General features: G+C 44.0%; 1 protein-coding gene across 2 annotated transcripts in view; it reads left to right on the top strand.

Moving 5' to 3' along the window:
- Positions 1-13,611, top strand: part of DCAF8 (DDB1 and CUL4 associated factor 8) — a 124,019-nt gene extending 110,408 nt beyond the window's left edge. For both annotated transcript variants that reach the window (XM_068253546.1, XM_068253547.1), the window contains 2 exons: positions 4,501-4,617; positions 12,334-13,611. In XM_068253546.1, the coding sequence (XP_068109647.1) occupies positions 4,501-4,617; positions 12,334-12,447 (231 nt within the window). In that variant the 3' untranslated portion in view covers positions 12,448-13,611. The remainder of the gene's footprint in view (positions 1-4,500; positions 4,618-12,333) is intronic.
- Positions 13,612-26,022: the final 12,411 nt, after the last annotated feature.

Below are 26,022 nucleotides of genomic sequence, written 5' to 3'. Positions count from 1 at the left end.
TGTTTGTGATTCATGGGGGCTGCCATCTTTGTCATGGGGCAGCCATCTTTTTGGTTAAAAGGAGGTGACAAGGAGCATAAGAAACAGTTCCAACTGTCCATTGTCCTGATAATCCCTCCCAGCTGCATGCGCTAGGCTTCAAATGTCAAATTAAAAATGTAAAAATAAAAAAAATTGCATCAAAACAGCAGAACGAGAACAACATCAGAAATCCCATCATGCTTTGCACAGCATCAGGGGAAAAATGCCCAGGCAGTTTTCTTCTGTGCAGCTAAAAATGAGGCTTGTATAAGAGAAACAAAGTTCTGATGCTGTGAAACTGTTAAATAAACATCAGGCCTTCTCAGTGCTGCTGAGTAGATTTTTAGTCTGGAGGTTCATTTTAACCAATTACCTTGCTATTTTTGTTCCAACGGTATGTTGTAGCATGGCAGCAGGCTCTAGCGGACGGTTGTAGCATGGCAGCAGGCTCTAGCGGACGGTTGTAGCATGGCAGCAGGCTCTAGCGGACGGTTGTAGCATGGCAGCAGGCTCTTAGGGACTGTTGTAACATGGCAGCAGGCTCTTGGGGACTGTTGTAGCATGGCAGCAGGCCCTAGCGGTCTGTTGTAGCATGGCAGCAGCAGGCCCTAGCGGTCTGTTGTAGCATGGCAGCAGCAGGCTCTAGCGGTCTATTGTAGCATAGCAGCAGGCTCTAGCGGTCTGTTGTAGCATAGCAGCAGGCTCTAGCGGTCTGTTGTAGCATGGTAGCAGGCTCTGGCGGTCTGTTATAGTATAGTAGCAGGCTCTAGCGAACTGTTGTAGCATGGCAGCAGGCTCTAGCGGACGGTTGTAGCATGGCAGCAGGCTCTAGCGGTCTGTTATAGTATAGTAGCAGGCTCTAGCGAACTGTTGTAGCATGGCAGCAGGCTCTAGCAAACTGTTGTAGCATGGCAGCAGGCCCTAGCATTCTGTTGTAGCATGGCAGCAGGCCCTAGCATTCTGTTGTAGCATGGCAGCAGGCTCTAGCGGTCTGTTGTAGCATAGTAGCAGGCTCTAGCGGTCTGTTGTAGCATAGTAGCAGGCTCTAGCGAACTGTTGTAGCATGGCAGCAGGCTCTAGCGAACTGTTGTAGCATGGCAGCAGGCTCTAGCGGTCTGTTGTAGCATGGCAGCAGGCTCTAGCGAACTGTTGTAGCATGGCAGCAGGCCCTAGCATTCTGTTGTAGCATGGCAGCAGGCTCTAGCGGTCTGTTGTAGCATAGGAGCAGGCTCTAGCGGTCTGTTGTAGCATAGTAGCAGGCTCTAGCGAACTGTTGTAGCATGGCAGCAGGCTCTAGCGAACTGTTGTAGCATGGCAGCAGGCTCTAGCGAACTGTTGTAGCATGGCAGCAGGCTCTAGCGAACTGTTGTAGCATGGCAGCAGGCTCTAGCGGTCTGTTGTAGCATGGCAGAAGGCTTTAAAGGTCAGCTGTAGCATGGCAGGAGGCTCAAGTGGGCAGCTGTAGCATGGCAGCAGGCTGTAGCGGTCTGTTGTAGTAAGGCAGCAGGCTCTAGTGGTCTGTTGTAGCATGGCAGCAGGCTTCTAGCGATCTGTTGTAGCATGGCAGCAGGCTTCTAGCGGTCTGTTGTAGCATGGCAGCAGGCTCTAGTGGTCAGCTGTAGCAGGCAGCAGGCCCTAGCGGTCTGTTGTAGCATGGCAGCAGCAGGCTCTAGCGGTCTGTTGTAGCATGGCAGCAGGCTCTAGCGGTCTGTTGTAGCATGGCAGCAGGCTCTAGCGGTCTGTTGTAGCATGGCAGCAGGCCGTAGCATTCTGTTGTAGCATGGCAGCAGGCTCTAGCGGTCTGTTGTAGCATGGCAGCAGGCTCTAGCGAACTGTTGTAGCATGGCAGCAGGCCCTAGCATTCTGTTGTAGCATGGCAGCAGGCTCTAGCGGTCTGTTGTAGCATGGCAGCAGGCTCTAGCGAACTGTTGTAGCATGGCAGCAGGCCCTAGCATTCTGTTGTAGCATGGCAGCAGGCTCTAGCGGTCTGTTGTAGCATGGCAGCAGGCTCTAGCGAACTGTTGTAGCATGGCAGCAGGCTCTAGCGGTCTGTTGTAGCACGGCAGCAGGCTCTAGCGGTCTGTTGTAGCATGGCAGCAGGCTCTAGGGATCTGGTGTAGCATGGCAGAAGGCTTTAGAGGTCAGCTGTAGCATGGCAGGAGGCTTTAGTGGGCAGCTGTAGCATGGCAGCAGGCTGTAGCGATCTGTTGTAGTAAGGCAGCAGGCTCTAGCGGTCTGTTGTAGCATGGCAGCAGGCTTCTAGCGATCTGTTGTAGCATGGCAGCAGGCTTCTACCGGTCTGTTGTAGCATGGCAGCAGGCTTCTACCGGTCTGTTGTAGCATGGCAGCAGGCTCTAGGGGTCAGCTGTAGCAGGCAGCAGGCCCTAGCGGTCTGTTGTAGCATGGCAGCAGCAGGCTCTAGCGGTCTGTTGTAGCATAGCAGCAGGCTCTAGCGGTCTGTTGTAGCATGGCAGCAGGCTCTAGCGGTCTGTTGTAGCATGGCAACAGGCCCTAGCATTCTGTTGTAGCATGGCAGCAGGCTCTAGCGGTCTGTTGTAGCATGGCAGCAGGCTCTAGCGAACTGTTGTAGCATGGCAGCAGGCTCTAGCGGTCTGTTGTAGCATGGCAGCAGGCTCTAGCGGTCTGTTGTAGCATGGCAGCAGGCTCTAGCGGTCTGTTGTAGCATGGCAGCAGGCTCTAGGGATCTGGTGTAGCATGGCAGAAGGCTTTAGAGGTCAGCTATAGCATGGCAGGAGGCTTTAGTGGGCAGCTGTAGCATGGCAGCAGGCTGTAGCGATCTGTTGTAGTAAGGCAGCAGGCTCTAGCGGTCTGTTGTAGCATGGCAGCAGGCTTCTAGCGGTCTGTTGTAGCATGGCAGCAGGCTTGTAGCGGTCTGTTGTAGCATGGCAGCAGGCTTCTAGCGGTCTGTTGTAGCATGGCAGCAGGCTCTTGGGGTCTGTTGTAGCATGGCAGCAGGCTTTTGGTGGTCTGTTGTTGGATGGCAGCAGGCTTCTTGCGGTCTGTTGTAGCATGGCAGCAGGCTCTAGGGGTAAGCTGTAGCGGGCAGCAGGCTCTAGGGGTCAGCTGCCGTGTGGCAGCAGGCTCCCGCGGTCTGATGTAGCATTGCGGGCGGCTCCCGCGGTCTGGTGTAGCATTGCGGGCGGCACCTGAAGTCTGGTGTAGCATTGCGGCAGGCTCCCGCGGTCTGATGTAGCATTGCGGCCGGCTCCCGCGGTCTGATGTAGCATTGCGGCCGGCTCCCGCGGTCTGATGTAGCATTGCGGCCGGCTCCCGCGGTCCTTCTTGTAGTCTGGCAGCCAGCTCCCGCGGTCCATTGAAGCCTGCTTTCATACTGCAATGGACCACGGGAGTCGGCTGCCCTGCTACAGCAGTCTGTTGTAGGTGCATAATATAAATATTAGGGATGGGGCCTGGGACCCACTACAACGATTTGCAGCAATAGCTGATTAGCTGAATAGATTTGCAGCAAATTAGCGAATTGCAAAAGTGCAGCAATTCCCAGAGTGATTGCATCAGTGTAGCTACTGATGCGGTTGCTCCAAAAATGCTTGTGAAACCACCCCCAATAGGAATCCACTGGAGTAAAGCTTTGCCTATCGCTGCAAAAGTGCTCCAAGTGGGTCCCAGGCCTAAGACATTTTGGAGTGGTACTCCTCTTTTTCACCATTATGTACGCACTCTGCATTGCATGGGGCAATTGACAGCAGGACCAAGTTGGGGGTGGTTAGACTAAAGACTACAGTGCTTTAAAGAGGGGGGGGGGGGAGGTATGAGCCAGTGAGATGGTGGGGGAGTAAAGACCCTCTGGATCATACACAAACTCCGGCCCGCGGGCCAAATCTGGCCCTTGGAGCTTTCAAATTTGGCCCTCAAAGGGTGTCCCCACTTTGCATTATGTTTGGCCCACTCTAGACCACCAGGGAAGCTATATTGGCGGTGAAGCCCTAGAACACTAGGGAAGCCATATGTGGGAGATGTGTGAAATAAGTAAACACTATGGAACTGTATATGGGAGGGTAGGGACCTCTAGATACCAGGGAACTGTATAGGGGAGGGGACCACTAAACACCAGGGAACTGTATAGGAGCTGAAGGGGGGGCCATTAGACCCCTGGGAACTTTATAAGGGAGGAAAGGTGGCCAGTAGACATTGAGGTTGGCCCGCGACAAGGTCCCAGTGTACAATTTCGGCCCACTTTGAATTTGAGTTTGAGAACCCTGCTCTAGATACTGAGCCACCATTTACAGCTTATGTTATGTAAGGGGGGAGGGAGGGATCTGTATATTTGGAAATTTCCATTATGTGTTCAGGTGCATTTTCCATTCTGCCTATAGAGTACCACTAATGATTCTGGGTGCTACATCTGTCGTACTTGCCAAATAAAGCTGATTCTGAAATGGCAGTTTTCTTCCCGTCTCCAGCCCTGCAAAGCTTACAGTATTTCCTTTCCTCCTTTAGGTTATTAAAAAGAATAAACGAGAAAGAGATGAGGACAGTCTACACCATGCTGACCTGTTTGATAACCATATGCTATGGTTTCTAATGCACCATCTGCGACAGAGAGGACACCGCAGGGTGAGTGCCAAACCATCCTTTACTCTGAGCAGGTGCTGCAAAATGTTACTTAGAGAACATAATCTGATGTCTCACACCACAAGCAACCAAGGCATTTTCTTCCAACTGCTGAATTGGCGCATTGGTACTTTGGCTTATTTCGTCATAAGGTGAAATGGCAACCATTTCCTGATCACTGAAAAAACTATTTCAAACATTCTCACAACCCCTTGATCAACAAAGAATGGGTAGAGCTGCGCATAAGCTATTGTCAGACAACACACTCACATGTGGATGGAACTACCGAACAGTCTGTCATTTTGTGCAGCCTTCTTGAATTTTTGTCTACCGTGCATATCCAGCATTAGTTTGCAGTGCAGCCTGTTTCATCTTTGAGCAAGAGGTCTTTAAAGAGACACTGAAGCGAGTAAAAAAACTTGCTTCTTCTCTTATATTCAGCAGGGTCATGTGTGCCCCTGCTAAACCGCCGCACAACGGGGGTCCCTTAATCCCCAATTCCCCCCCCCCCCTGCAAAATCTACGACCAACTTGGTTGTACATTTTGCTGCTCCTAGAGGCAGGGCCAACGGCTGCAGCCCTGCCTCACAGCGCGTCTATTAGCGGCGCATCGCCGCCTCTCCCCCGCCCCTCTCAGTGAAGGAAGACTGAGAGGGGCGGGGGAGAGGCGGAGATACGTGCTGACAGACGCGCGTGAGGCAGGGCTGCAGCAGTTAGCCCTGCCTCAATGCGGAAGAGATCCCCGGCAAGGACGGAGGGGATTTGGGGGGTAAGGGACCCCCGTTGTGTGGCGCGATAGCGGCGGTTTAGCAGGGGCACACATGCCTCTGCTGAATATAAGAGAAGAAGCGAGTTTTATACTCGCTTCAGATTCTCTTTAACCAAGGCTGTGCAAACCTTGTACAGATCTTCGCCCTTTGGGGGGGGGGGGGGGGGAGATGTTTATAGATGTAATCTTTGTAGCAGGGAGCACAGTCCTGTGCCAGCCATTAAAGTCTTCTAGCAGTTGTTGTGTCCTGACCAGAGAGCTCTACTCTGACAGGGCCCGATGTAAGGGTAGTGGATTTTTGGAGCAGAGTTCTAGCGGCACCATCAGGCACAAAGATTTTGTCCATGACGCTTTTGGCTTTTTAATTGGCACATGTGTGGGCTGTTTGTCGTGTGAAAACATTGCTGCCTCTCTGATTTGTGTATAATTAAAGAGCCACTAGAGATATGCACACGCTGCGCCTAATTGGACGCGCAGATGACAGCAATATGACAAACAAACTGCCTAATGTGACATGTTCCAAAGCCGTTATTTAGAATAGTTGGCTTTTCTTCAATTGGAAACATAATTCATTTTTTGTTTTTGTTTGGGAGAGGGGTAGTTTTCGTTTCTCCTCCTAATCTCCTACCTTGGTAGAAGCTAAGCATTTTGGGCTGGTAAGGTGTCAAAACAAAATGGCTGAGAAGAAAATGCATTAAGGTCGCCTTTTCTGTTTTCAACCACGTGTGACCATTGTCCTTGACACGTCCGCCTCCTTTGTTTGTTTGTTGTTTTTTTTTTTTTTGTGTGTGCAAGTGATGCATTCTTTTATAATTATCCTCCAATTTATTCCAAAGACTACTGCAACTGTTTCTTAACTCATGTATCAAAGAACAAAAAGTAACAGCTCAACCTCACCCAAATATAAGTGCCATGCACCGTGCAGAAGGGTGCTGGAGCAAGGGCAGCCAGCCCTGAGACAGTAGAGATAATCAAAAGGATTCCTCCGCACTCCTTCCATAGGTTAAAACCAGTCCTTTTTTATTAAATCATCTTAGAAAAATAGAACAGCATGCAAACTGATGTGTTACTGACCCCACCGGGTCCTTAGTCGTAGCTAATGTGATACATCACACAGGATCTTAAATACCTGGAGACTACACCCCCCTAACCACCACACTCAAACAGGTGACCAACATGATTAAAGGGAAATGCCCCTGGTGGTAGAGTAGTAGGCTCCAGCATATTGTATACAAACAAACAAACATACATTAAAATTACATTTAAAAAGACACCATGATGATAGTGGGGGCCAACCTACTATCGATTAATTAACATAACCCCCAAAGGAAAAAGAGGGGGGGGGAGGAGGGATAGGAAAATGGAGGGTGGAGGGAAGAAAGGAGGGCGGGGGGGAAGGAAGAAAAGTACAAATAAGCAAGGTGCAAACATCGTATCCTTAACAGTCCTAGAGAACAGAAATAAATATAAACACATGTGAAAGGCCCTAGACCAAAGCAAGTGCCAGAGAGACCAGTCCTTGGACATCACACCCAAGCCCAGGATGGTGTTCACACAAACATTCACATCCCATCTGTAGTTAAGCCCTCTGGGTTCCCTAGTGCCCAAATTAAAAATCCATCTCTCTTCATGTTCCAGAACATTTTTCTCAGTCACCACCCTTACTATCCAAATGGACCCTCTCCAACCCCTGAAAGGAAAAATGAGTTAAATCACCACCGTGACTCGACCGGAAATGTCTGGCCATGTTAGAGGTGTTCGGGCAGTTAACATTTGAAGCCCCACAATAATGCTCTGCAATCCTAGCCCTTAGTGGTCTCGTAGTGCATCCAACATATTACTTTCTACATGCATTACAGTTAATAAGGTACACCACCCCTTTCGTGCCACAGTTAATATATTATTTGAGAAGGTTTTTCCATTGCTAAGGGACACATCAGTATTACTTGTGGCGTGCACCTTACAGTACCTGCCCGTTCTTACCCCACACTTACCTAGTGTTAATTTTACTCAGTTCAGATTCCCTTTAAGCATTAGTACAACCTATTAAATGCATGTTCTGCTCCATGGTGAGAAGTGAGGGAGAGTGCAAACAAGCTGCCCTGGTAAATAACAGTGGCTGGGCTTTATTTTTCCAGCATGTCCAATTGCAAACAAGTGCTTGGCATACATTGCACCTGGAAAAGGTGTATTCGCAAAGTTTGTCAGTTAGATCAGCAGGTAAATTCTAACATAACCTATTGCATTTTCTGTGTGATCTGAACTGGGAAGATGGTTGTTCTGTCCATCATTAGTGTATGAACTTAAAGGATTTTAGGAAAAGTGGACACAGCCTGAAGGAAACCTACATTGGCCTCAATTCTCTAAGCAGTTTAGACTAGTATACAGATGGTTTTTAGTCTACTGATGGTTTGGTCAGTTGCATCAAAAGGGAATTCACTATTACCAAATGTTTCTTTAGACCTGTTTTTAGACCTGGTCTAAAACATTTGGTAATTAGGTTGGTAAAGCAGGGAAAATGATGAAAAGATGCAATTCACAAACGAGTAACTATGACTGACATCCTTCTCCTTTGATGAGCTTTCCTCTGCATACAATTAAACTTCTGCATAATGAATTTAAACGGTTGCATCGTCACATCTAAAATACCTCACAGAATTACTATACCAACAGAAATCAGCTGGTCTAATCTGTCAGAAAAAGTGGGCGTGGTAACTCATGTTTGCTTTTGTGAATTGTGTAATTACTGAATGTTAGACCTGGTCTAAAACATTACACCAAACCATTAGTAGACTAAAAACCATCTGTAGATTATTCTAAACTGCTTAGTGAATTGAGGCCATTGTTGCTGTCCATCCTTCTGTGCAGAGAATTGAAGCTTTCAGGGAACTGGTCTCTATAGACTGTAGGGAGCTAGATGCTGCATGTTGGAACACATTGCAATGTGTGCACTGGCTGAAATCCTTGCAATTTTAGCTTTGTTCAACTGTTTCTACCACACAAACTGTGCTGGATTGCTTAAAGGATACCACAACCGAATGGTTGTGGTAAAATTGATTGCTGGACTGTGTAGGGGGTGATGAGCGCATACCTGCATTTCCTCCCGCCCCCCTCCGTCTGCCGCCGTTCATACGTTATACACTCCGGTGTGCGGCGACTTGCTTGACCTCTGCCCCGGACATACTGCGCACACAGGGCGCAGTATGTCCTTCCCCCTTCGCTTCTGGCCGGCGCATAGTGCTAGGCTCAGAAGCACGCTGTCCCCTTTTTGCTGCGTGTGCGCTCCATTACACCGAGCGTCACATGCTAATCATGTGACGCTCGGTGTAATGGAGCGCACATGCAGCAAAAAGGGGACAGCGTGCTTCTGAGCCTGGCACTATGCGCCGGCCAGAAGCGAAGGGGGAAGGACATACTGCGCACACAGGGCGCAGTATGTCCGGGGCACAGGTCAAGCAAGTCGCCGCACACCGGAGTGTATAACGTATGAACGGCGGCAGACGGAGGGGGGCGGGAGGAAATGCAGGTATGCTCTCATCACCCCCTACACAGTCCAGCAATCAATTTTACCACAACCATTCGGTTGTGGTATCCTTTAAAGCGGATCTGAGATGAAAAACTAACAAGTAACTTGTCTATAAAACTTATCTGAAGTTTAGATAGTTTACACAGCAAATCTAGCTGCAAACTCCTTCAACAGTTTATTTATTCCTGTGATACAATGAGCGGCCATGTTCTGCTTGTCGTCATTACACACAGTCAAAGGCTCTGCATCTCCTCCCCTCGGCCTGTGAAAACTTGACTCCCCTCTCTCCTCCCCTCTGCCTCTGAAATCTCTAGCTAGTAATCACCTCCTCCTCCTGCCCAGACTGAGCTCCCATAAGCCCTTGCTACTTGAGCCCTTGAGAAACTGTGGGCATGGCTTACTTAGTTTATAGGGAATTAGAGTATTAAAACAAAAAAAAGTATTTGGCTTGAGGAATGCCCTATAAACTATATGACAGGAATACAATTATGCAATGAGTAAAAGTTTATTTCGGATCAACTTCGGATCAAGGTGAAAATAACTGAGATAAACAAATGTGTTTATCTTCCTCCTATTAAAAATGACTTTTTTTTTTTTTAGATAGCCCATGGTTTTATTTACTATTTAAACATTTACAAAGTATATTGAATTTTTTACCAGGGCTGTGGAGTCGGTACAAAAATACATCGACTCCGACTCCTCAGTTTAGGATTACTCCGACACCTCGACTCGATTTTGTTGATTGAAAGTATGTAACGTGAAATTCATCTCTTAGGGCTCGTTTCCACTAGTGCGGTGCGGAATCGCCTGCATTCCACCGCGGACGAAATCGCATGCGGGTGCGATTCCGCATGCGTTTTTGCCGCGATTTCGTATGCGATTCCGCATAGGTAAGGTATGTGCGAATTTAACCATGTCACTGCTGGTGTAAATTAACATTATTACCTATGCGAAATCGCATGCGATTTCGCGTCAAACGCATGGTCACCCCGCATGCGATTTCCCTATTAAGATACATTAGCGGCGATTCGTGCACATTCCTTCTGCACGCGAAATCTGACGGCTCTGCCGTGCAGATTTCTGCCGCTTCAAAAAACGCTGCCGCACCCGCAGAAGTGGAAACAGTCCCATCCACTGACATTGCCTATGCGAATCCGCGTGCAGTGCCCGCATGCGGATTCGCACTAGTGGAAACGAGCCCTTAACTGCCAACGCTTAGGAATTTTAGGCAGGAACAAAGAACATCTATCAGGCCCTAGGCAATGTAACTGTGGGTGCATGTAAGAGTGATGTGCAGGTACTCTGCAGGGGAATAAGGAGAGTCTTCCTCTATTACACATTCTTCATGCACAATCTGAACCAGGTTTATGGGTGATAGACAACACTCTGTGTTCAATGTGCACAACATTCTCAGTGAATTCCCTGCAGCTCTGTGGGGAGTGCATATGTAGGGTATAGTACTACTGTGTAATTTAAATTAAACCTGAGAAAGATTAAATTAGTTTTATACATACCTGGGACTTCATCCAGCCCCCCTTCAGGCTAATTACAGCTAATTGCAGTCGTCCTCCGCCACCTGGATCTTCTGCTATGGGTCCAGGTACTTGAGCCAGTCGGGCGTAGTGAGCATGCACACACTCCGCCGCCGGGAGCGTACTACACCTGCACAGCACTATTGCGCAGGTGCAGATCGCTCTTAGCTGTAGCTGTAGCTGTGGAAGTGGCACGTGGCCGGACTGCACTCACTGGCTGAATTATCAGGACTCTTAGCAGAAGATCCAGAAGATCCAGATGGCGGAGGAGGACAGCAAGGGACTGGTTGGCCTGAAGGGGGCTGGAGAAAGCCCCAGGTATGTATAAAACTTTTTTCTTTTCATCCGTCTCAGGTACCCTTTAATTCGTAGTCACCAAACCAAATTTTAACATCTCAAATTATTTGATTTCATGAGCAAAGGGAGTGCATACATTTGCATAAATCAGCATCAATGCAGAATTATTTCCATCTTATTGACCATCTCTGTTAGTGACACAGCTACACATCAGGCTTCATTCTTACAGCATAGATGTTATTTAGTATATATTAAAGATTCCTGTGTACACCTTTATACAGTCACAATCAGATATGTATATCTGACTTTAAAAATATGGGGACTGCTTTATTGAAGCAGCACAAGTAACTATTTTTTGATCGGTTTATTTCATTTTTGTGGACGAAGCACAGCTATTACTGTATATATAAATTATGATGACTAGTGTGTGTGTGTGTGTGTGTGTGTGTGTGTGTGTATATACCCTCTGACGAATGGTCACCCCGAAACAATGCGCTGTCAGGGTATATAGATCTTGAAGTCACTGTACAACTGAACGTATTGTATGCTGTACCACTTATACCATGTTGTCACTTGTGCTTTATGTGCTGCCTTGCAGATTTTGTCTAATAGTGACTCCTTAGGATTTTTTTTCTTGCTGGATGCTTATGTATTCTACTCTGGCTTATGTACATATGTTTGTAACTCTGATACTGAATACAGACTTCAGCATTTACGCATTTCTGGTGTGCGAGTCAATCCTTTATTGAACACCTTTTTCTATCGCTCCCCTGCCCTCAGAAATTGTATCGTGCCAGGAAAACTTTTATTGCTGTGATTTGCTTATTAGTGAGGTTTACTAAATCCCTGTCAAGTTGCCAACAGAAGCTGTCACTTACATGCCTGCAAAATAACTTTCAGGCAGCAAAAGGCTTTTTTACTTTACATACAAGTTTACCTCATCGTGTCACATGTCGCCTCAGGTACACTGTAAAGCTTAGCATACATAATTTGAGAGAAGTGATCTATGACATCTTGAAAAAGCAGGTGATGTACCAATACTGGTACTATGCTGCACCATGCAGTGCATCACTACATAGCTGTCATTTTGCATACATGCAAATGGACCCCGTGGAAATATTGGCACCAGAATTAGTCGCTAGTAGAATATAAGTTAATTAACCAATATTCTACTATTGGGGAGGGATATTAAAATATTGGTATATTTTACTATTGCTAAACCCCACCCCATTCTCACTCAAACCCTCACTTTGCCGATACCTTACCCTAGCCACGCCCCCTCCCAACCGATCCTGAACCAGGTGCAAATTTTATGCAGCTTGGAAATTGGTCACACAGATGCAATTGCTGATGTTTTTGATTCATTTTTGAATCCCAAGCTGTGTACAGTTGAATTTTTTTTTTTTTTTCCAATTTGCCTGCATGTTGACTTTATTAGCGCATCATTGATTATCACTAATGCTCAGTTCTCACAGCCAGAATAACAAAGCAGTATATGAAAGCCATAGGTGAATCCATTTGCGATATAGATTGACTCCTTAAAATACCGGTAACATATCTTTTTGCTGACTTGTTGATCTCTTGCTTTTCCGCAGAGGAGAAGAGACCAGGCCACAGCTGATGCTGACTCTGATGATTCCCCCAGCACCTCTGACAGCTCAGATGATGATGAAGAGGGTCCCGATCGAGTACAGTGCATACCATCATGAGCAGCGGCTTTACCTCCCCCCAACATCCCACTTTTCTTGGCGTGGAGCTTTCCAACACCCCTTTTCCTCAGAGCAGTGGGGTGGGAGCTGTACTTTACTAACTAGACATTTTTCAGCTTTTTATTAAAGTTCTAGGACTTTAGTTTAAGAAACCACGCTTGTCCTCTTTTGCCCAGTTTTGTTTGTTTTCCTGGAAAGCGGGCACTCTGCTTGGCAAATTTGCACTTTGGATATACCGGCTTTTGTGTGAAAGAGGGTTGGCCCCAGCAAAAGAAACCCTTGTTCCTGGTACTGTAGGAACCCAATATTCTAGAAGATCGTTCTGTTACCAGCAGTTGAGACCGTCTTCAGCAACAAGAGAAAAGAGGACTATTTAAAAAAAAAAATAACAAAAAACATACATAAACTAAATGAGGGTTCGAGAGAGGGTTATTTTTGTAAGTAAAATGTTTTTTTCCTGTTTCTAGAAAAGAGCAGCCATCTTAAGCCAACTAATTTTTCCTTCAACTTTTTTTGCGTGTCTATCTTTATCTACTGAATCGTCCTGCGGTTCTCCACCAGCTGTATTTTCATCCGCCCAAGTAAACGCATTGAGTCTTAAATTTTAGAATGTGTGCGGATTCCTTGATGCATGACGCACACTTGAATAAAATCAGTTCATTTCAGGACTCTTTAACTGTTTCTTGTGTACTTCTCTGAAATTTTTTGGAATTCAACTGAGCCCATTTTTTTTTCACATTCTGGTTAATTTCCAGCGTTTTATTCCAGCATATGTTAGACCCTGACTAGATTGCGCTAACTTGTGAGCTTGATTGGTATTCCCATTTTGCCCATTGTAAAATATGCAAGCCATTTTACGGCAAGGTGCAAGAACATGGAACCTGATTAGTCAGGTCTGATGTCTCCATGATGGTCAGGATGCTAGTGGCACTAGTAAAATGGTCATCTGGATTCCATGAATAATAAAAAAAAAAAAAATCTATTTTTTTTCTTGCCTTTTAACAAGTTCATATGCCTGAATCAGTTCAGCTCACAAAATAGCATTGTGTGTACACATTATTTTAAGAGGAATTTTTGACCTCTAAAATTTGTTTTCCATTGTGGATCAGTTATGGCCATCAAATACTCAAACCAGAAAAAAAAATAAAGTTTCTGCTTAAAGAATGTTGCTCTTTTTATTTAATTTAACTAAACAATTTAGGTGTTTGGACATTTTATTCTAAACACAGCAGTCCTTTTTCAAAAGTGGCTGGTCATCATAATTCAGTGGGCACTTGGTTCAGCCATTGGAAGTGTCACCACCTAGCAGGACGTTGTATATAAAATGCGATTGTTTGCACTTAAGTTTTTTTTTTTCTTTTTTTTTTTCTTTTTCCTGAATAGTTTTCATTAAACTACTATTTAAAAATATATAAATATTACAAAAAAAATCCCAAAAATAAGATTTGCATTTATTGAAATTAAACTCTGGCTGAACCAAACTTGAGAATTTTGAGGCAGTTAAAATGTCTTTGCTTTATCACTGTTTTATTAATCTGAATATTAAGCTGGATGTTTATGAAGTTGCAGATTGTTAAGTTTAAACAAAATGAATATTATATATTATATAGAAATAAATGCAATAAGATCAGTTACCTAAAGTTTGGATCACATTCTTTTGAAGTAATGCTTTGTGGGATGATGGATTTTTAAGCGTCAACTAAAACTCAGATCTGACAAGATTAGCTGCATGCTTGTTTCTGGTGTTATTCAGACACTACTGCAGCCAAATTCTGTAGCAGGGCTTCTAGGCAACTGGTATGGTTTAAAAGGAAATAAATATGGCAGCATCCACATACCTCTCGCTACAGTTGTCCTATACAGCAAACCTGAAGTGTATATATTTTTTCCATAATGGCCAGTTTTTACATGTAATTTGGAGGCTCATAATGTATACAGTTTCCTCTTTTGCTCTGGTGGCCGGTTAGAAGAGCTTTAGAAATCCTCTACTGTGGAAAGATTTGCAGCCATGTACAAGTGCTCATTGACTGGGTATGTTTGAGTTGCAGAAATGTAATGTCCAGTAAAGGGAACTGCTCATGCATGAAGTAAAAAGACATGCACAAGAGATTACTTTTACTGAGCATGTCCAGTTCATTGACTTGCATACCCAGTGCAATAGGGCTAAATCACGCTTACTAAACATGAGCAGTTTTTGAAGTTGCGCATGCTCTGTCAAAACTCTTAACTGCCTCAAGCACTCCAGAACAGAGTATTTGACAGCAGCCGACTAATAAAACTGTGCTAATGGGCACCAGGGGAGGCGAAGCGGAGAACACAGAAGAATTCTGCATCATTTTGAGTCACGTGCATTTGATACAAAATGCTATTTTAGAAAAGTCACTTCTCGAGACTCTTTGGTGCCTAAAGGATGTATTTGCAGGCTGTGTGCATGGCTTAGAACTACATACTTAAATCTCATTTTGTTTAGCAGCATATTTAGGCTTCTTTGTAAGTAACCTCACTCCACGTTCATGTAAAAATGGAAGTTTGAGTGCAGGGTGAAGCAGAAAAAATGGCTCACCCTGGTGTGGCAAATTTTTCTGGTGGTGTTAATTACTATTCCTCACCCAAAGAGCCGTACATTGGGGGTAAGATACAATTTGGCTTCCAGCTATTGCTGGTGGCTGAATTGCATTGTTTCCATTGTATTTGGGGCTCCATCTTTTGTCAGCGCCCAAATTACTGACTGAGCGCCACTGTAGCCGTAATTCACATTACGGTCTATGGCAGTGCCCAAATGTCCTCTGCCATTCCCTTTACCTGTCTCTCCACACTCCCATCTCTAGTATAGCTTGTATTTTATATTGCTGTGTAAAATTACACAAAATTGACATTCTCACATCACTGTGAATTGCTGAAATATAAACAAATACTGAACCTTTTTACAATATTCTAATTTTCTGAATTACTGAATTTAACGTTTTTCTAGAAACTTTGAAATATACAGTGGTTTGCAAAAGTATTCGGCCCCCTTGAAATTTTCCACATTTTGTCATATTACTGCCACAAACCTGAATCAATTTTATTGGAATTCCACGTGAAAGTCCAATACAAAGTGAGGTACTCGTGAGAAGTGGAACAAAAATCATACAGGATTCCAAACATTTTTTTACAAATCAATAACTGCAAAGTGGTGTGTGCGTAATTATTCAGCCCCCTTTGGTCTGAGTGCAGTTAGTTGCCCATAGACATTGCCTGATGAGTGCCAATGACTAGAGTGCACCTGTTTTTAATCTGTCAGTACAAATAAAAGCTGCTCTGTGACGACCTCAGAGGTTGTCTAAGAGAATCTTGGGAGCAACAACACAATGAAGTCATATAGCACCATGACACAAGGGATTATGCTGAGATAGGTACACATATACACTCCAATCCACCTCCAGAGATCCCTCCTATAGCGTGGGTGCCTGTAGTGCAGCTCTGTGCAACCCAAGAAAAGTGTTTTAACAGAAAGGCCATGCAATACTGAAATTAACCACAAGATGGCCTTTCTGTTAACACTTTCTGATGGATAATGAGACTATGAAAAGAATTTGGACTATATGTCCCCTTTTCATTGGGATTTTATTTATTGATATATGTATTTATTTTGATAATGATGAAACTGTTATTACGTTGCTTTTAACCTTTAACTTGTATTTACTGATGCAATCCGGCATATGGGATAAAATTTGATGTGACCTGTGCAGTTTCCACTTACAAATCTGCTGCGATGGTAGCGGCGCATTCTCTATACAGATTTGTTCATCAACCAGTGCAAACGTAGTGTTGCATTATCAAATTTTTATTTTTATACTGCAGTGCGACCATAACGTCGCACCGTACTTCACTTCCTTATTCTGGTGGAACGCATTTGCGTTCCAATGACGTCACCGGAAGCAGTATGGCCGCCAACCTCAAGTACAGTACTTTCCGGTAAATATAATATATATGTATGTGCTTTAGCCCGCCCACTCTCATATCCCCTGATGACGGCGGAAGGCCAAAACTAGTCGGGACGAGAGCGGGCTATGCACCAGAGATCGATACTGTTTGCATAGTACCACAAGGGTGGGAAGCGAAAATAGCCGGAGAGGGTCCTACATAGGACCCTTGCTATGTAAGTGATCTGTCTATAAGCCTGTTTTTATGATTGACTTACGAATAAACTTGCCTTAAATTCTATCCACTGAGAGAATCCCTTGGTTTTCGTTTCTTGGGCTGCACTACAGGCATCCACGCTATAGGAGGGATCTCTGGAGGTGGATTGGAGTGTATATGTGTACCTATCTCAGCATAATCCCTGGCGCCGTGGTGCTATATTACATTATCTGTGGAGGAGAGAAGGATTAATCCTTGGCACGCCTGCAAAGGTTGTTGAAGAGGACCTTGTATTTTGGGCGCCTCTATCTAATTATCTTGCCTTTATCCTATGGTGAGGCTGCATCTCCCCAAATTTTACTTTTTGCTTATTTTATAATTTTATCCCTATTTGTATATTGCTGTGGATGTATTTGAATTTTTGGAAAACTGGAATATTGACCTAGAACAGGTCAGGAACAGGTTCAAAAGTATGAGGAAAAGGTGGAAGACTGCTTAGAATCTCCGTTCCAACATTTTAGTTTTACATGTGAGAAAAAACTTGCCCTCTGGTGGGACATTGTCTCTTTAGAGAGACAGGGCAAAGAGGGTGTTATCCCAAGGAGGTTGCGCTGGGACTTTATTCCTAATGAACAAGAATGTATCTCTGATGAGGAATGGCTTGACTTCTTGAATAAGTGTGGAAGAGAGCTTATTGCTCTTTTATTCAAAGGAAATAGGAGGCGTTTGGTGGAAATGAATAAAAAGATTGATGAGGCCAGAACAAAACTAGACCCATACAAAGGGCTAGAAGACTACCAAAAACTTTCTTCAGATCTGCAATACTATCTGAAAGGAATAGACAAAGAAATAAAAATTAAAAAGCAGAAGAAATATGTAGGGGACCACATTTATTATAAAAAGAAAGTAGCATATAAATGGCAGTCAGGTAAAATTGTGAACCGTCAGGATAAAAAGGAAACCCCTGTAGATGTCCCCAAAACACCTGCCCCATGTCCTATGAAGCCACCAAGTAGACCAACCCCAAAAGGCCCAAGGTGGATTCCTAAGAAATACCGGCAACCAAATAAACTGAAATTCCCAAGACCGGGGAAACCCAACCAGGGTATACAGAAACTACGCAAATGGAGGATTTCAATACAGAAGCAGATATGTTGACCAATAGATTTGTGGAGAAGGGATATACTAAAGAAGAGGTTGATTAAATTCGCTGTGTAGTGGAAACTAAAGATAGGAGAGAGCTCATTTGTAAGGACAAGACACATAAAGTGGTGACTGACCAAAGGATGTCGATTACTGACTATAGCATACAACATAGAGAAAATAAGCATTTCCTACAAAAACACTGGCATATCTTGAGGGCTGATCCAGAACTAGCGTGTATGCTGCCCGAGAAACCAAGTGTTATTTTCAGGAAGGCACCGAATTTGAAAGATCTGCTTACTAGAAGTGCGATAGACATTCCAAGACACATTTCAGGAGGCATTGCAGATTTTAATGGGTTTCATAAGTGCGGCATTTGTCATGCATGTAAGCATTGTACAAAAGTGGCTAGAAAGACCACCATTTTCACTAATACTAACAGAGAAAATGTTCCAATAAAAAGTTTTTGAACTGTGAATAAAAAATGGTGGCATATCTCCTTGAGTGCCCTTGTGGCTTGCAATATGTGGGGCTTACCACGAGGGCACTCGGGGAGAGAACATATGAACACGTGAAAAATATTAGAATGGCTTTTTAGACCACTCTGTATCTGTCCTCTAACCCTAGAGGACTTATTTTTTTCAGCTATTGATCAAGTGACTAGTAACTGGAGAGGTAATAATCAAGATGGAGATCTAGCCAAACTTGAAATGAACTGGATTATTAAATTGAACTGTATGCATCAGAATGGTCTTAATGTGGATTTTAATTTAAATTGTTTTTAGCTAATTCATGAAATTGTGAAAAGATGTTTTTTAAGGTAGGACGTATTTATCTGTTTTACATCTGTATTTCTTCCTATAATATATGCACTTTAAACATCCGTGGACTATACAGGATCTTCTCAAAAAATTAGCATATTGTGATAAAGTTCATTATTTTCTGTAATGTACTGATAAACATTAGACTTTCATATATTTTAGATTCATTACACACAACTGAAGTAGTTCAAGCCTTTTATTATTTTAATATTGATGATTTTGGCATACAGCTGATGAAAACCCCAAATTCCTATCTCAAAACATTAGCATATTTCATCCGACCAATAAAAGAAAAGTGTTTTTAAAACAAAAAAAGTCAATCTTCAAATAATTATGTTCAGTTATGCACTCAATACTTGGTCAGGAATCCTTTTGCAGAAATGACTGCTTCAATGCGGCGTGGCATGGAGGCAATCAGGCAATCAGGCAATCCACCTGCTGAAAAGCTTTATGGAGATGAAGATTTCATTTTTCAGCACGACCTGGCACCTGTTCACAGTGCCAAAACCACTGGTAAATGGTTTACTGACCATGGTATTACTGTGCTCAATTGGCCTGCCAACTCTCCTGACCTGAACCCCATAGAGAATCTGTGGGATATTGTGAAGAGAAAGTTGAGACGCAAGACCCAACACTCTGGATGAGCTTAAGGCCGCTATCGAAGCATCCTGGGCCTCCATAACACCTGAGCAGTGCCACAGGCTGATTGCCTTCATGCCACGCCGCATTGAAGCAGTAATTTCTGCAAAAGGATTCCCGACCAAGTATTGAGTGCATAACTGAACATAATTATTTGAAGGTTGACTTTTTTTTGTTTTAAAAACACTTTTCTTTTATTGGTCGGATGAAATATGCTAATTTTTTGAGATAGGAAATTTGGGTTTTCATGAGCTGTATGCCAAAATCATCAATATTAAAACAATAAAAGGCTTGAACTACTTCAGTTGTGTGTATTTGAATCTAAAATATATGAAAGTCTAATGTTTATCAGTACATTACAGAAAATAATAAACTTTATCACAATATACTAATTTTTTGAGAAGATCCTGTACTTGAAAATAGAAAATAACCCATTTTTGAAGTGCAATACTATTATAGACCACTAGATAGTGTGGATCATGACACTGGATATATGGAACAAAAACCTTTTCAACTAAATGAATGCAATACTGAAATTAACCACAAGATAGCCTTTCTGTTAAAACACTCTGATGAACAATGAGACTATGAAAAGAATTTGGACTATGTCCACTTTTCATTAGGATTGTATTTATTGATATATGTATTTATTTTGATAATGATGAAACTGTTACGTTGCTTTTAACCTTTAATTTGTATTTACTGATGCAATCCGGCATATGGGGTAAAATTTGATGTGACCTGTGCAATTTCCACTTACAAATCTGTTGCGACGATAGCGGCACATTCTCTATACAGATTTCTTCATCAACCAATGTGACCACAGTGTCGCATTATCACTTTATTTTTATACTGCAGTGCGACGATAACGTTGCATCGTACTTCACTTCCTTATTCTGGTGGAACGCATTTGCGTTCCAGTGACGTCATCGGAAACAGTATGGCCGCCGACCGGAAGTACAGTACTCTCCGGCCGGCAATGCGGTGGGAAGCCTTGAAACTACATAGGACTGGTAATTATGATTTTATATATTTTATTATATATATAATGTGCTTTAGCCCGCCCGCTCTCGTATCCCCTGATGACGGCGGAAGGCCGAAACTAGTCGGGACGAGAGCGGGCAATGCACCAGAGTTCGATACTGTTTACGTAGTACCACAAGGGTGGGAAGCGAAAATAGCCAGAGAGGGTCCTAGATGGTATAGGACCCTCTCGCTATGTAAGTGATCTGTCTACAAGCCTGTTTTTATGATTGACTTACAAATAAACTTGCCTTGAATTCTATCCACTGAGAGAATCCCTGTTTTCTTTTCTTGGGTTGCACGGAGCTGCACTACAGGCACCCATGCTATAGGAGGGATCTCTGGAGGTGGAGTGGAGTGTATATGTGTACCTATCTCAGCATAATCCCTGGCGCCGTGGTGCTATATGACATCTGTGGAGTAGAGAAGAATTAATCCTTGGCACGGCTGCAAAGGTTGTTGAAGAGGACCTTGTATGTTCTTTTGGGGCGCTTACAACTATCTAACACGATGAAGTCCAAAGAACACACCAGACAGGTCAGGAATAACGTTATTGAGAAATTTAAAGCAGGCTTAGGCTACAAAAAGATTTCCAAAGCCTTGAACATCCCATGGAGCACTGTTCAAGCGATCATTCAGAAATGGAAGGAGTATGGCACAACCTACCAAGAAAAGGCCGTCCACCTAAACTCAGGCTGAACAAGGAGAGCACTGAACAGAAATGCAGTCAAGAGGCCCATGGTGACTATAGACGAGCTGCAGAGATCTACATCTCAGGTGGGGGAATCTGTCCATAGGACAACTATTAGTCGTGCACTGCACAAAGTTGGCCTTTATGGAAGAGTGGCAAGAAGAAAGCCATTGTTAACAGAAAAGCATAATAAGTCCTGTTTGCAGTTTGCCACAAGCCATGTTGGGGACACGGCAAACATGTGGAAGAAGGTGCTCTGGTCAGATTAGACCAAAATGGAACTTTTTGGCCAAAATGCAAAACGCTATGTGTGGCAGAAATCTAACACTGCACATCACTCTGAACACACCATCCCCACTGTCAAATATGGTGGCGGCAGCATCATGCTCTGGGGGTGCTTCTCTTCAAAAGGGACATGGAAGCTGATCTGAGTTGATGGGAAGATGGATGGAGCCAAATACAGGGCAATCTTGGAAGAAAACCTCTTGGAGTCTGGAAAAGACGTGAGACTGGGGCGGAGGGTCACCTCCCAGCAGGACAACGGTAAACGTGAAGCCAGGGCAACAATGGAATGATTTAAAACAAAACATATCCATGTGTTAGAATGGCCCTGTCAAAGTCCAGATCTAGATCCAATTGAGAATTTGTGGCAAGATCTGAAAACTACTGTTCACAAACGCTGTCCATCTAATCTAACTGAGCAGGAGCTATATTGCAAAGAAGAATGGGCAAGGATTTCAGTCTCTAGATGTGCAAAGCTGGTAGAGACATACCCTAAAAGACTGGCAGCTGTAATTGCAGCAAAAGGTGGTTCTACAAAGTATTGACTCAGGAGGCTGAATAATTACACTCACCCCACTTTGCAGTTATTGATTTGAAGAAAATGTTTGGAATCGTGTATGTTTTTCGTTCCACTTCTCATGTGTACACCACTTTGTATTAGTCTTTCACATGGAATTCCAATAAAATTGATTCATGTTTGTGGCAGTAATGTGACAAAATGTGGAAAACTTCAAGGGGGCCAAATACTTTTGCAAACCACTGTATCACTGTGTGTAATGAATCTATATATAAATTTCACTTTTTGATCCGATTTAGACATTAACTTTAATGTTCTTATTTATGGAGATGCACTAGCATATTGCCATCTCCATTATCAACTTGTCCTCTTATGTAGTGACTGCATGTTTTGGAGCTTGTTCTTCTATTTTTATACACCTACTAACTGATGACCCGGCGTTGCCTGGGTATGTATTTGGCTGCTGTTGGATTTGCCCACTTTTTCTAACCCTAACATACAAACATTCAATGACCAAGTTTGTGAGCTTTGGGGTCATTGGCATCCACAATTTGTATTTTTCCAGTGAAATGAAACAAATCTGATTGGCTGTTTGTTGCTCCCTCCCTTTTCTGAATTTTAACCCCCAATTACCAACTTTAGCAGGTTTGAGGCTTGTGCCATTAACAGAGGAAGAATGGCAGCAATTTTAATATTCCCTTTGAAAATCAACAGGTGAATTTTGACTGGCTTTTTTAGGATCCACCCACTTTTCTGATTCTTAATCACAGTCATCCAGTAACAAACTGTGCAAAGTTTGAGAACTCTGCCAAGAACGGTGAAGAAGGGCTGCAGTTTACATTTTCCCAGTGAAATGTTTTTACTCCACCCACTATCAGTAACCTTGACACATAGTCAATCAATGACCAAGTTTGTGAGCTTTCGGGTTCCTGGCATCAAAATTGTGTGAATGGAAGAAGTTTATCCAGCAAATAAATCTGATTGGCTGTTTGTGCCTTCGCCCCCTTTTTTTTTTTTTTTTTTTAAAGAGAATTTTCTTTATTGATTTTGTTATAAAGTTTTACACATTAACCCTTTCGGGACCGGCCGCTTAACCCCCCCTTCAGGACCAGGCATTTTTGCAGAAGGGGGGGGGTGCGTGGGGGGGGGTCAGGCAGCCAGATCCCTGCAGGGTCTGGCTGGGCTGTCTCCCCCTGTGTGGCAAGGTGTCCCCCCTTGTCAGCAGCAATCACTCACCTTCCAGGCTCCGGCGACGAGCCGCAGCGGATCTCTCCTCTCTGGCCGGCATCTCTGCTCCTACTGCCGCTCAGTTGCGGGTCGCGGCTTGATGACATCATTAAGCCGGGACCCGTTGCTGACGTCAGAAGGAGCAGAAATGCTGGCAAGAGCGGTGGGGGGCGCCAATCGTCGTGGGAATGGCAGGGAGACTAGTGGATCCTCTTCTTTCCCCCCTACCGCCGCAGCTGTCAAATTGATCACTACGATCCGATGGCGATCATAGTGATCAGCAGCCATACGCAATGGCTGCTGATCACTGAGGGCAGATGCCAGCTGTCGTATGACAGCTTAATCTTCCATCTCCGGTGCGCACGATCGCGTCGGGACGGTTCGTTAGCGCGGACGTTGAATCAACTTCCAGTCAGAACGGTAGCACCACCTGCTGGATGTAGATTCAACGTACTTGGTCCCCAAAAGGTTAACAAACATTAATAACACAAAACAAGAACAGTAGTGTTCTCCAGCAACCTTATGACAGTACTTTTCTTCTGTTATTCAGTCAGATAAAAGGCACATCAATAAAAGTGTACAAACAGACAACTGCTAGAACACAGAATAGAGGTTATGCATTATTCCATCCCAGAGGTAGCTTGTTGAGACATAAATTGTGTTTTTGATATAAAAGATTGAGTTCTCTCAATGGAGATCTTGTACCATAACGGAAATGTCAAGGTGAGGGATTACTGTTTTAAATGCATTGACCCAAGTGTCCCATACTTTATCAAATTTTGTAAATTGGGATCTGGACTGGTAAGGAAGTTTAAATAGTGGGAACGTGTTATTTACTATTTCTATCCAGTATTGTACCGTAGGCAATATGTTTTGTCTCCATTTGGATGTGAGAGATTTTCTGGCGTAGTGTAATATACCGGTACGTATCAAATCTTTTCTATGGGTACCACAGCTTATATCACCCAGGATTCCTAGCATACAAGTCTGAAATAACATAATGACAGGGAGTCTGAGTTTATATGATAGAAAGTTTATGACCGATTTCCAAAAGTCTTGTACCTGGGAACAGTACCACACACAGTGTACAAAATTGGCATTGGATGCTTTACATTTAAAACATGAATCTGTGGCATCCCTTCCCATTTTTGCTAAACGGGCTGGTGATGGGTAAGCATGATGTAACCATTTGAGTTGAATTACCTCATCCTTTGAGGCTATGACAGTGTTTTTTATAATATGTATCATGGAATTTCAACCACTCTGAGTCAGTGGTATCCACATCTCCATCCTGCCACTTGATCTTATAGCTATTGGCATTGTAGTTCTGTTTTGCAAGTCATAAGATATCTTTCTGTAGGAGTAGAGATTCTAGTGGCATTGGGGCTAGAATAACCCCATGTAGGCCAATTTGGATTCATATTTGATGCCTGCTCTACACCAAAAGTGAATGTCTGTTATACTTTTCAACTCTGGTAGTTGGTCATTATGCCATAGAGGCATGCTAGGAGAAATGGTTTTACGGGAGGGGTCACATAGCCTTTGAACCATCTTAAAGACCTTAAAGGGAACCAGAGAGGAATGGAACCTGAAAATAGAAAAAGCTCTTCTACATACCTGGGGCTTCTTCCAGCCCCATAAGCCTGTATCGCTCCCATGCCGCCATCCTCCGCTTCCTCTATCGCCGCTACCGGGTCCCGTCACTTCCGGCGGACGCGGTCAATTGGCCGCATCACAGGGGCTCCCTCCATACCCTTACGCATGTGGCTGCGCAGTAGGCAGCCGCACGCGTAGGTATATGGAAGGAGCCCCTGTGATGCAGAGAATTGGCCGCGTCCGCCGGCCGACTGGCGGTAATGACGGGACCGGCGGATCCAGGCAGCTTAGGACGGCGGCATGGGAGCAATCCGTGCGTATGGGGCTGGAGGAAGCCCCAGGTATGTATAAAAGCCTTTGTTATCCTCTCTGGTTCTCTTTAATGGTGTGTTGGCTCAATGAGGTGCCCTCATCCCCGTTGGGATTTTACATCTGTAAATGGCTGAGCAAAGTGCTTCAAAGGAGGAGGCAATATCTGCCTCAGTGTTCATATCTGAATTTGTTCAGTCTTCATATCTGAATTTGTTCGCCTCCGCCCCTTTAGTGAGTTTGAACTCCAGTCTCTTAATGACTGATTGTAGCAGGTTTGAGGGCTCTGCAATTAACAGTGTAAGAATGGCAGCAGTTTCAATATTCCCCTTGAAAATCAATAGGTTATTTTTGATTGGCTGTTGTAGGCTGCACTCAGTTTTCTGAATATTAATCCCAGTCACCCAGTGTCACGTTTGAGAACACTGTCATTAAGTGTAAGAATGGCTGAAGGTTATATTTTCCCATGTAAAAAATTGTTTTTGGCTCTGCCCACTGTTTGTAACTTTGACATACAGTCACTCAATGACCAAGTTTATGAGCTTTGTCGGTCCTTGGCATCAATAAGTTGCATTTTCTCATTGAAATTAAACAAATCGGATTAGCTTTTTGTGTCCCGCCCCCTTTTCAGAATTTAAACCCTAGTGTCCCAGCGACTAACTGTACCAAATTTAAAGAGACAATGAAGCGAAAAAAAGATATTATGATTTGTATGTGTAGCACAGCTAAGAAATAAAACATTAAGATCAGATACATCAGTGTAATTGTTTCCAGTACAGGAAGAGTTGAGAAACTCCAGTTGTTATCTCTATGCAAACAAGCCATTAAGCTCTCCAACCAAGTTAGTCGTGGAGAGGGCTGTTATCTGACTTTTATTATCTCAACTGTTCCTGGACTATTTACTTTTCCTCTGCTAGAGGAGAGGTCATTACTTCACAGACTGCTCTGAAAGACTCATTTTGAATGCTGAGTGTTGTGTAATCTGCACATATAGAATGATGCAAATGAGAATATTTTCTTTGCTGCTAATCTTCTAGTAATTATTCATAGTACACAACCAATTCACTATATCATATTTTTTTTTTCGCTTCAGTGTCTCTTTAAGGCCTCTCTCTGCCATTAACCACTTGAGGACCGCCCCCAGCCGATGGGCGGCGGCAAAGACCGGGCCCAAGCGACCGCAATACGCCCATCGGCGGGGGCGG

The sequence above is a fragment of the Hyperolius riggenbachi genome, chromosome 9 (genome assembly GCF_040937935.1).
Source record: "Hyperolius riggenbachi isolate aHypRig1 chromosome 9, aHypRig1.pri, whole genome shotgun sequence".
Lineage (NCBI taxonomy): Eukaryota > Metazoa > Chordata > Amphibia > Anura > Hyperoliidae > Hyperolius > Hyperolius riggenbachi.
Note: the sequence above shows the minus strand (reverse complement) of the source record. Positions and strands in the feature narration are given on the sequence as shown.